Source organism: Paramisgurnus dabryanus, chromosome 8 (assembly GCF_030506205.2).
Source record: "Paramisgurnus dabryanus chromosome 8, PD_genome_1.1, whole genome shotgun sequence".
Taxonomy (NCBI): domain Eukaryota; kingdom Metazoa; phylum Chordata; class Actinopteri; order Cypriniformes; family Cobitidae; genus Paramisgurnus; species Paramisgurnus dabryanus.
In genome coordinates, this window is record NC_133344.1 from 9,174,752 (window position 1) to 9,187,629 (window position 12,878).

General features: G+C 37.1%; 1 protein-coding gene and 1 long non-coding RNA gene across 3 annotated transcripts in view; one reads left to right on the forward strand and one right to left on the reverse strand.

Moving 5' to 3' along the window:
• The window catches only part of pxylp1 (2-phosphoxylose phosphatase 1), a 152,356-nt gene extending 149,469 nt beyond the window's left edge, over positions 1-2,887 (forward strand). For both annotated transcript variants that reach the window (XM_065280487.2, XM_065280488.2), the window contains 2 exons: positions 403-542; positions 626-2,887. In XM_065280487.2, coding sequence (XP_065136559.1) covers positions 403-542; positions 626-1,635 — 1,150 coding nt within the window. In that variant the 3' untranslated portion in view covers positions 1,636-2,887. The remainder of the gene's footprint in view (positions 1-402; positions 543-625) is intronic.
• On the reverse strand, positions 2,044-3,527 carry LOC141282494 (uncharacterized). Its single transcript, XR_012337187.1, has 2 exons — positions 2,397-3,527; positions 2,044-2,325 (listed from the first exon to the last, which is right to left on the reverse strand). It is a non-coding gene; the product is annotated as an uncharacterized lncRNA (long non-coding RNA).
• Positions 3,528-12,878: the final 9,351 nt, after the last annotated feature.

A 12,878-nucleotide genomic window follows, 5' to 3' on the forward strand; every position in this document is an offset into this window, starting at 1 on the left:
ACACACACAAATTGATTATAGAACTTTATTTCTAAACTTAAACATTACTTCAGAGCCATCGAGCCAAAGATGTGCTGCTAAGAAGAGTCATGTGATGGCGGGTGGTCTCCACCTAAGTTGACATCATTTGCCAGCGTTGTATTTTCAATGACGCACGACACGTCTTGACATTGAAATATCCGATCTGTTTGTTTACATTGCGGATGCGAATGCATTTATCCAACTCCTATCAGATTTATTTCCAGTGCCACATGAGGGATAAAAATTGGAATTGAGTCACTTCAAACAGGCCGTGTAAATGCAGCCCTCTCTGTTGTTTTAATTGCCCGAGTTTCATGAAAGTTCTCAAAATTTGTTCATTGATGCATTATTTTGTGTCTTTTCATGATTTAAATTTTGCAGAAAGCCCTCTCACCGCCTCTTGGCCTCTTTCATAAATCACATGGCTCTGGGAGGGCGTGGTCACTGGGATGCATCATTGGGATCTCTTCCTCGATTACCCAATCACAGCAGTTGTGAAACAGGAGAGCTTACACAGACAGGTGTGACATTTTCTGTGATTGCCTCTTATTGGATGAGTATTATGTATCCAAATATATTTAATGTGTTATCTTGTCTCTTTTAGGTGTCGTACAGCACTTAAAAAACGGTGATCACCTTCGTCAGGCCTACATCAAGCGTCATAACCTGCTCACCGATGACTGGTCGCCAAGGCAGTTGTGGGTGGAGACCACAGGTAAAAGCCGCACCCTGCAGAGCGGATTGGCTTTCCTGTTCGGCTTCTTGCCAAATTTTGATTGGTCGCGGGTGACGGTACGACAGCAGTGGAGTACGCTGTTCTGCGGTTCCTCGTGCGACTGTCCTGCGCGTAACCGTTACCTGGATCAGGACCAACGCAGACAATACCGCCATAGGACGGCAAACACCGAACTGGAGCACACGTATGTCGCCATGGCGAAGGCTTTGGGTGTGGCAACGAAAACTCTCAGGGCAGCCAATCCGGTGGATGCGCTGTTATGTCATTTTTGTCACAGTCTTGCCTTCCCCTGCTCAAGCACACGGACTTTATCAGACACTCCCGCGGAGGAGGCGTGTCTTACGCTACAGCACTTTGCCGTGATTCGCCGGCAACAGAAGGATGATGAACTGGACCGAAGAGAGGCGGGGATATACCGTCGCTACGCCGTGCTCGCAGCGCATCCGTATCTCAACCGCACTGCGACACGACTGGAACGGATCGCAAAAGGCAGACAGACGCGCAGAGGAAAAGAGGAAGCGGTGTTTGCTTTAGCCTCCGCCCATGATGTAACTATGGCGCCGCTGCTAAGCGCCCTGGGACTGGAAGGGGCGGGGTTTCCTAGGTTTGCCGCCCGGCTGGTGTTTGAGCTGTGGAACGGCCCAGAAGTGAAAGAAAATAGCGGAAAAAAAGGAAAAGGGTTGGACAATGTGTTTATTCGTGTTCTTTATAATGGCGAAGACTTGACCTTTGACACAGCCTTCTGCCGTGACCACAGACGTGATTTTGCTCAACCCCTCTGTCCTCTGGGTAATTTCCTGTCTTTTGTTAAGAGGGATATGTTTAATATTATCAATGCTACAAGTTACCAGCAGGCCTGCCATCAAAATGTACTGTAGTACGAATGTGATTAGTGAAGGATGTAAAGCACAAAGCGCGCACAGACAGCAGACAACTCTGGGCCAGATCCGGCCCACAGTCATCTGCTGTCTGGGTGAATAATTAATTGTTAAAGAGAGAATCAAGAGAGAAAATTGGAACATTTCCCTTAAACATTCAATTTTTTTCAATTATGCACCCTAACAGGTTGTGTACATCTTTCATGAAACAGAAAAACAAGTTGAAATTGTAAAAGCATACATGGTGCTGCTGTCGGACTTCAAACAATTGACAATTAAAGTATCGTAAAGGTTTTTTCACATTGACACGCTAAACGACAAACAAACACCAACATTCAAAGTTAGCTGCTGGATTTAAAATGAACGAGTTTGTTGGTGTTTGTCGGATCGGTGTAAATATTTTTCCTGATGTTTGGACTGACATGAGTGGATGTGAATGATAACTTTTAGATGAACTATTCCTTTAAAAGTGATTGATAAGATTGTTTTTGTTGGACCAAATAGTTGTCCTTGCACAAAATAGTTTGCTAAACTTAGATTCAACTGACAAAGTCAGAAATTGTTTACAACAGTCACTGTTATTCAATAAATGAGATTTAGGTATTAAATGATCGCACATCTGAATGTGATAGCAAGGATTGAAAACCACCTAAATCCAGCACCCAAACCAACACAACCTCAATAAAATTCCTACGTATTTTACGAGGTATTTGGTTTTCAATTCGTATGATTTCATACAAAATTGCTACCTCGTAAAATACATATACGAATGTGAGATCAGGTTGGACAAACACACATATTCACTTCTTGCCTTTATTCTGAGTCAGTCTAATGCAGACAGTCATTAAGACAATCCTAGTCGTTTCACTTTAGACAAATTTTAACAATGCATTTGTGATGTATTTGTCATTCTTAAATCCAGATGTCTTTGTTTGTAGGAAATTTAGGGCACTCAGCCACTTTATAGAAGAATTCCTGTGCGATCGGGAATGAGATTTGTGTTGCTCGGCTCTCTTGTGGATGACTCTACGGTAGACCAAATGTGTTCAGTTCTCACTGAAAAGGTATTTTATAGTTTTAAACACAATATATTGTCATCCACATTTGGTGTCCTCTTAATTTCTTTATTTTATTTCAATAGCAGTGATAGTATTTCTACAAAGCTTTGTATGTTTTAGTGAAGTGTCTAATCATCACATTCCAAACCTCAAAGCAGATTTTTTTAAATAAAACAAATTGTTTTGTCTGAAAACTTCACTGTGGTTTTTCTATAAATAGGTACATTAGTCATAACCCCTGGCTTAGTCTCACAGTCTAAGCCAGGGGTTCTCAAACTTTTTGGTTTGCTGGGTGCATCCCTTCGCTGCACCCCCTAGAAAATTCATGACATGAAACAATCTCAAACTTGGGATGTGAATATTTTTTAAATGAAACTGTGTAATGCTGTTGGTTCGTAGCTTTATTTTTCTGGGGTATAGTTACACATAATTTATGATAAATTAATGTATTTCATAAAATGTCATAAATCCAGGGGCCCCCTGGCACCATCTTGTGCCCTCCAGTTTGACTGTCGGCAGAGTTTGGTCTGAATTTCTAAAATTATTCTGCCATTAAAATGATCACTTTGATAGAATGAGGTCTGTTTAAAAATGCGTAACACTTTACTTGAAGGGGTGTTCATAAGACTGACATGACGCCTTCATAATTATGACATGACACGTGTCATGAACATAAAGGAGATTTTATGACAACTGTCATTGAGTATCATTCGTTCAATTATATTTTTAATGCAAAGATGACATTGTTTGAGATGTCTTTGTTATCACAACTTGACATAAACCAATACATCATAACTTGTCGTGACAACTTGACATAACCAAGACAATATAACTGACCACTTTTTACCAGTGATACAAACTGAATTTGTCATCAAAATGTCATTGTGTTAATACTCTCAAATTGTTTTATAATAGCTTCATAAATATTTTTCTTGACCTCAATTACAGTGATACAAATATCATTAAAATGTCATTAAGTGATAATACTCTGTCATATAGTTTTATAACAGTGTCATGAATATGCTTCAGTCAATAATGTATTTTTAAGTTTCCTTCAGGTGTTTAAGAAATAAAAAAAATAAAAAACCAATAATAATAATAAAAATGTCAACTAAAATTAAATGAAAACAGTACAATAATGGGTTAAGCCATGCAGCGTTGGGTCCATATCGCTGAAAAAAAAAACTAATTAAATTAATTATTCAGAAATTTGTCAGAAAATTTCAGAACCCTCTGTGCGAGGAAGAACAAGTTCTGTAAGTTGTCAGTTTTTATGTATTGTGCACATACATAAAGTTAAGTATAATAGTTTGATGTTTCTATAAAATTTTGTTAAGGTATTTAAAATTATTTGACATAGTATTAACACCTAATGACATTTTAACAACCCATAAAGCTTGGTCATTTCTTATGTTTAATAATTTAATTAAATTATGCTGCTATATTTATGACAAGTTATGATGTATTGGTTTATGGGTCAGTGACGTGAAGTTAATTATTTTGTGTCCGTATGGATAAATTAAACGTAAAAGGGTTAAAATTTCAAAATAAATTTGCAGATTACTTGCATACATTCTCTTTTTTTAGGAGGACCAAGTCTAAAATGTCTGGTTTTACTTCATTTCGAAAGAATATTTGGGGGATAATTGCAAAAATGTCAATGTGTGTAACCGGTCTGTGTCAATTTGGTCTAACTAATATTTTTTTAAATTAAAATATAAACATATTCATAAAAAATGTGGAATAAAATATAATCATCTATAGTGTAATATGATTTTTTTAACATAAACTTTTACATCATTTGTCAAAAATTATTTAGACAACAGAGCTGTTTTCAGGACAAATATTACAAAAACGCATTTAAATGTACATTTAGAAATAACTAATAAAAGTATATTTTAAGATGATTTTTTTATGATTATGCTTACAAGGTGGATAAAATATTTAATATTTCTCATTCTTTGGCACAATTGGCGGTTACACCATTTGACATTTTCAAGTCCATTCAGTCCTAACTTTCATAAAAATGGTGCAAATTTAATTTTCTATTGCATAAAATTAACATAAATACACAGTGTATCATCTTGCCAAACCTTTTTTTGTCACTGACCCTTATGTCAAGTTGTCATAACAAAGACATCTCAAACAATGTCATCTTTGCATTAAAAATTACATTACTGAACAGATGTACAGTTGTCATTAATGTTCATAAAATCTACTTTTGTCATGTCACAAATATGGTGTCATGTCAGTCTTATGCACAACCCTTCAAGTATTGTGTTACCAAAACATATGAACTTTCTGACTCCCAGAAATTTCCTTAATCCGGTTGCAATTGCCAGTTTTGTGTCCATGGTGATGAGGCTAATCTTATGTGATATTATGTTTCACACGATGGCCACCAGGTGGCACGGGAGTTACATTTGTGGCACAATGTGTAAGACTAAGCACAGTAGAAATCTATCAAGCATCAGTTCATTGGTCAGCAGCACTGTATAAACATTTTGGTTAAGTCATTTCTGATCCTGTGCCTTAAGTTTTCTAGCTTTGCTTGTCAAATAAATCAATCATAGTGACCACAAGTCTATAACAAACTAATCACCAAAATTTCCCCTGAAGTGTGTAGACAGGAAAAGTATCCTTGTGATATTTATGAGACGATTTTAATTAGCCACCCGTATTTATTGCCAAAGAAAAGAGCATTCATTTAGTGAGCTGGACAGAGAAATCGATCTTAAATTAAAGTTGTGTGTCTGTGTTGAGAGAGAAATGAGTGAAAAGAGCTTTTAAAACAAAGCAAGCGGCATAAATTATTAGGCTTTAAGACACTTGGCTACACTCTATGTATCTGTCTTTACATTTTAGCCCAACTTACAAATATAGAGAGGAACCCGTTTAGACTTTAACACAAATTAAAGGTAAATTACGACACATATATCAACATATATGCAAATCGATTTAATGTCAGATAATGCTGTAAATAATGTAAATTGCACCAGACAACTTGTTTTGTTAACGTGATTTATTTATCTGTTGTTGTTTTTTAAAGATATTAAATTCATGCACAAGTTCCCTCTTACGTCACTTCTGCTAGGGATTCCCCCGGGTCTTAAAGTTCGTAGTTTTCAAATGCAGTTTTTAAATTCTGTTTACAAACTTAAAGACGGAAAATAAAATTTTTATATATTTATATATGTACTACATGTATTTTGCTTATTTTGTTCAAAAGCATGATCAACATAAGTCTACATATTATAATAACAAGGAACTATGCTTTTAACCACAGGTGAAGAGCTGTCGTTCAAATTATGGTTTCGGGAAACACAGATTTGTTGATTTTTGTCAGTAACGACGAAACTTATGACAGTAGTTGGCTAACGATGCTTTTGAAAAACGCAACCCTGCTCCATAAAGTGCGCTCGTCACTACATTGACTCAGTCAAAGATGTGTTTGTCCTGTGGTGGCTACCGTAGCTTCTCTATGCGTTTCGAACAAGCGTGCCGCACAAGCCCTGAAAAGTGAAGCCAAAGCGTCTCCATCGCCCCCCAGTGTCTGGTCCCAGCATTGGTCATAAAACCCCGCCTCCCAATGTAATTCAATGGGACTTGAGATCAACTAAACAATTTCGTTAAACTTCAATTATATTTTTTCCTAAGCTGGTTTCTGTCATTTACTGTAGTTTTTATCACGCTGATCTAAATTCAAGTGTTTGTTTTTAAAACAAGTTTGTTTTTAGTTATTTATTTAATGCTATAAAAACGGTGGTGTCACGTCATGATTGACAGCCGTGATATGTGCATTCTGCGGGAGCGAGGGCGTGGCCTTGCTTTCGCGGCATTACTTCCTGCTCACTACTGTGCAGGACTGATCCTGAAATCGCTACTGCGCAGACTCAAGACCCAAGATGTCAGCGCCATATCGGGACACCGACGGCTTCCCTTTTTACCAACGGAAGAGAGCGAACGGACGTCGTCCATCTTTTTTTACAGTCTATGGTTTCGAAAAGGAAGGGTGAGCTGTAGACTGAAGGGCCGGGTGTACCTTTTTTCCGTGCCCGTGTCCAGTGTGCGTGAGCCGGGCGCGGAAAAAAGGTATACCCCGCCCTGTAGTCTACAGGTATACGCGTCAACGCAGCTTTCCAAGTATACTCAGTGTGGCTACGTGCGTTCGACACGTACACAAAACAAATTATTTCTTATTAAGATTATTTCTCTACCAGGCCGTCAGGGCATCACTGATTCGTGACATTTACAGTACATTGAAAAAATTTGGATAGATGAATAAAAAAAGCGGATCCACTATTGCAAACAAATTTAGAACATACAACAAGAAAACAAAAATCATATATTATGGTGACAAAAATAAATAAAAAGATGATGATGTGTGTCTATTGCCTTTGTTTAATTTGTGTAGAGTTGTGTCCTGTCTCACATTTTCACAAGCATGCGCTGTCTTAAGCCCTGGGTATACTAGGGCTGTCCGCATGATGTCATTTCCGTCATCAGGAGAGTCCGTGCACACCGTCCGCGTGCTGCCCACAGTGCGCTTACAGTCTGCGTACAACTGCGCGTGAAAATATTGAGACAGGACACTCCACTACAAACAATTATACAAAGGAAATTTCCACACTATTTTTTATTTTTACTACTTCCAAAAACAGAAACTGTAGATTATTGTCGTCACCATAATGTTTGATTCCTGTTCTTTAACTAAACTGTGTGTGCAATAGTGGATTGGCTACTTTTTTACATATCCTAAATGTTTAATGTACTGTAAATGTCACCCAATCAGTGCTGCCTTGACTGCCTGGTAGAGTAATAATTTAATAAAAAAAAAAAATTGTTGAACGCGGCCATCCGCGCGTAGCCGCGATGAGTATACTTTGAAAGCTGCGCTGACGCATGCGTGCGCGAGCCGAACGCGGAAAAAAGTATATTGTCTCAAAATGTGTGCAGCACATGGATGGTGCATGTGGACAACCGTGGAACCTCCTGATGATGAAAATGACGTCATGTGGACGGCGCGCATAAGCGTACGTCCCTTGTATACATTCGGCCTAGGCACTTGTTGCAATTCACAGTCTCACCACTAGATTCCGCTAAAAGTCCCACATTGCACCTTTAAGAACCTTCATTTTGTGTAGGGGTCAACATTTGAGTTTTGGTGTTGTGTGCTTAATTAACTAATACTACTTTTTGCACACACAACTTAAAGGAATATTCCATTTTCTTAAAAGAAAAATCCAGATAATTTACTCACCACCATGTCATCCAAAATGTTGATGTCTTTCTTTGATCAGTCGAGAAGAAATTATGTTTTTTGAGGAAAACATTGCAGGATTTTTCTCATTTTAATGGACTTTAATGGACACCACCACTTAACACTTAACTCAACACTTAACAGTTTTTTCAACGGAGTTTCAATGGATTCAATCCCAAACGAGGCAAAAGGGTCTTATCTAGCAAAACGATTTTCATTTTTGACAATAAAAAAAGCACAACTTCTCGTTTAAATCCGGTCGTCATGCGCTAGCGTGACCCGACGCAATACGTCATCACGTCAAGAGGTCACAGAGGACGAACGCGAAACTCCGCCCCAGTGTTTACAAATGTGGTGAAAGAGGACCGTTCCTACGTTGTTGTATGTCAACTGATACTAATTAATGTCTTTGTGTCAGTTTATTGTTTACAATGGTCCGCAAATGTGCGTTTTATATATGTAACACTTGACCTCCCTACGTCACTACGCATTTACGTTAGGTCGCGCTGGACCAGACCTAGACGAAAAGTTGTGCTTTAAAAGTGTATATTTGTTATTTTTCTTGTCAAAAATGACAATCGTTTTGCTAGATAAGACCCTTTTGCCTCGTTTTGGATCGTTTTTAGTCCTTTGAAACTCCGTTGAAAAAAATTTTAAGTGTTGAGTTAAGTGTTAATTGTTGGTGTCCATTAAAGTCCATTAAAATGAGAAAAATCCTGCAATGTTTTCCTCAAAAAACATAATTTCATCTCGACTGACAAAGAAAGACATCAACATTTTGGATGACATTGTGGTGAGTAAATTATCTGGATTTTTCTTTTAAGAAAATGGAATATTCCTTTAAGCCAAGCCTAACGTCACATTTGGACATACATGTACCCTAAAAAGGACGGTCCCTTTATAGGGGTTTCTTGATGCTGTGTGTATGTGTGTGGTCACATCTGTGATGTTTCACTCACTCCTCTGCCATAACATTCTTTTCCCTCACAATGTTTTCTTTCACAAAAACACATCCTACAACACTAATGCTTCTGCACACACGCACACACACACTCGGGGTGCAGAAAGCTATGGGACCTTCATTTACTCTGAGATTTTCCATGTCGTGTGTGTGTGTGTGTGTGTGTGTCAGTGAGTGATTGAGAAAAGGAAAGAATGAAGTGTGATGGAGAGAGTGAATGCTGGTGCTGAGTGATCATGAGGCGTTTCAGAAATACAGATGTCCACATTGCCAGAGTCAGTTCATTAGCTCGGTTCAACACGTGTGGTTACTCTCTTTTCTCCAGTCAGAACTCACACAGACTGAACATTAAGATAACACATGCATTTTATTCACAAACCCAAGTAGTAAGCATTTTTGGTAGCAGTAATTTTACAGCGTATTTGTTATGTCGCTTGTACTTACTACAGTAATAACTTAAATATAGTAAATTATGCAAATTTACATGTGACTATACCTAAACCAAACTAAAATACTTATCCAAATACTATAGTAAGAAGATATGGTTCAGCACTTAAATGCATAGGTAAACTGTAACAAAGACATCTTAAAGTGTACAGTGTACAATATGTAGTAGTTACTAGGGCTGTCACGATTATGAAATTTGGCTGAAAGTTAATTACCTAATAAATTGTGGCGATTATGACGATTAATTGCCTGTTTTAGTGCTTTAACATTTAATTTTCATACATTTTTTTGTTGAAAAAATATTTTCACACATTGTTGTGATTATTTAAATTAAATATTTTGCAAGCCTTACATGACAGTAAATACACATAACACATATTTAAAAGTAACCAATCCTGCTAAGGTCATATTAGTACTGTAGTTGCTGCAAAAAAAGCAATTCCTGCAGCTCCCCCTTGTGTTTTTTAGAGAGATGTGCAATCATTGCGGTGATCTGAAATCATGGCGATGAGGTCAAACAAGCGTGATGAGACGATTATTTAATCATTGTGACAGCCCTAGTAATTACTGTTGAACGCTTCACTGTTTTGTTATCTGTTATTTGTTCTCTCAACAAAAATGTGCCATGTACCCAGGTAAAAATAATACTTTGAATTCAAGTACATTTGTAAAAGTATATTTTGTAGGGCTGTCAAAATTAACGCAAATTCATTTTAACGCCTCTAATTTTATTAACGCGATTAACGCAACGCCCTTGGTCCAGCCTATAGTTGGATATATTAGGACGCAGCCTTACTGTGACCCTTGCTGTCTAAATGAGTCAGAGGTTTTCATAAAAATAAGAACATTAAGCTCTTGTCTAGTAAATGCAATGCTCTAAATGGTCATTAAAGGGGCCATGACATGAAAATCTGACTTTTTCCATGTTTAAGTGCTATGATTGGGTCCCTAGTGCTGCTATCATCCTAGAAAATTTGAAAAAGATCAACCCAGTAACTTAGTTTTGGTAAACCATTCTCTACAAGCACATGAAAAAATAGGTTGTTGAAATTTGGCTCTCCTTATGATGTCATAAGGAGCTCTTATTATAATAATCCAACCCCTTAATCCAACCACAGCACTGCAATTTATTGCAGAGAGAAAATAATTCACAGAACAATTGAGTTTCAATTTCAACAAACAACCATCGTTGTGATCAATGTTTGCACTTCATCTGCTCATGTGCATTTTAAAGGACACACCCAAAACGGCACATTTTTGCACACACCAACAAAGTGTCAATTTTAACATGCTATAATAAATTATTTATATGGTATTTTGAGCTAAAACTTCACATATGTGCTCTGGGGACACCAAAGATTAATTTGACATCTTAAAAAAGTCCTGTGACATGGGCCCTTTAAACAACTAAAATTATTTATTTGTACGTTTTCTGAGAGGTGAACCGTCATAAATTATCTAATGAAAAGATGGGTCTCCATTCGTGTTTTTTGGTTTCGCTTTTAAAGCATGCAGAAATTTAAAAATAAATTGAAGGACTTGCTTGAGGCTTTAGGCCTTAGTCAAACGGGTCGTCAGGTTTCATTTTCTCTTAAAGATCGGAAGGTGACCCTTATTTACCATATATACCCTCGCATTGGGCCCCCAATTTGCTAAATCCTCAACTGTGGATAACATAATTATGCCGCAATATTTAGTCTGTCTGGAACTAAGCTGAGTTAAACCACATCACTGTGTGACACTTCAATACATATGAACGGCTGCTACGCTAATACGATTTTGTTTTTCTCTCCCTGTCTCGTCCTCGACCCGAGGACGAGACAAACAGACCCAGTCCCGGTAGATGTGAAAGTCGGCACACCTCTGATCTACTGGCCGTCCTTCAACGTTATGCCCAGCTGATACCTGACCAACGATCACCGGCAGAACCGCTTAATCTCCGCTAAATCTCCATTTCCGTTCTCCCAAGGGTTTTTCCCTCCTAGGACTTATTTTTCCTCGGATAAAAGCCCGGGGTTTTTTTTTCTCCTAGGGGGTTTTTCACCCCGGGGAGGCAGCCTTTTTGGGCTTTACCTAGCTTCCTCTTCTATACGTTGCTTTAGTAATACGTGCAATTATAATATTGAGTCATAGCCGCAGCAAATTTAACTGCTCATGCTATCATGTATTCTGTTGTGCTATCTGTCGTTTTCTGTGCTTTTCACTGCTTCTATTTATGTAAAGCTGCTTTGAAACAATTGACTTTTGTGAAAAGCGCTATATAAATAAAATTGAATTGAATTGAATTGAATTGATGTTAAAAGGGTTATTAAGAGAGTTAAAGTTCGGGAACAGATTAATGTTTTAAGAGTTATTAAGAGCGACAAGACTCAAAAACGATCTTCCTTGCGTGCACACAGAGGCGCGAGTGCGCGACCCGCAGACATCTACACAAAATTACAGTTTTAAAAATATCTGTTTTGACAAGAATCCACGAAAGTAGGACCTATAATCTGTTATATTTGAAGTGAATGTTTGGTGATCTGTGGAAAAATATCTGATGTGTTAACATTAAAGATCCTTGCATTATAGTAGATCTTAAAGTTGTCTGTATCAATGTCAATCAAACACAAAGATAGATAAAAGTTTAACATATATTGATATTGTTTTTGACTTTGTGTGTGCTAAATCTATTTATTAAATCTATTATTTTAAGGTATGGATGTGGTAATTTTGTGGTAATTTGCGATTTTTCTCAAAATTACCTTTGCTGACTCTTCAACAGGTTGAAGATTCAAACAAGTCATGCATTGTTTTGAAGTTTTTTAAATAGAAAATGTCAAAATATAAAACCTAATTTTATAAAATTTGCTCATTCTGACTTAATTTTTCAGTACAGCTCACAAATGATGAAGCAGCAAACATAAATTGAGAAAGAAAAGGGTCTTCTGAAAGGAAAATTCATATACAAAACAATGGCTGATGGTTCTGTTGAAAATGTAAACAGGCTGGTGTAACATAAATTTGCATAAAGCATCTATATTTGTCAACACCCATGTTGATAAGAGTATTAAAAAAACTGAAAATTCTTAAATGAAGGTAAATTTAGAACAGATAAAAATGTGAGATTAATTTGCGATTAATCGCCAGTTAACTTATGAAATCATGCGATTAATCTAGATTAAATATTTGAATCTATTGACAGCCCTAATATTTGTACTTCAGTACCATTCAAAATACTAAAAATAGAAAATAGGGGGCGTGCACACCAAAGCTTTTACGTCCGCGTAAAATTGTTTTCAATGGAAGCTCTGGGTTTTTCAAAAAAGCCAGCAGCTAGCGATTTCTTCTGTGCTGAAATTACTTCAATTTGTAACAACCAAAAAAAAACACTTGTTTATTCAACTTAAAATTTCACTTTAGTTTCACTTTAGGTGAAACAATAAAGTTGAACAAACTTAAATATTTAAGGTGTTACCGATTGAAGTTTTTTTTTACAGTGTATCTATGATAAGTATAATGAGTTCAAGCTGTAATT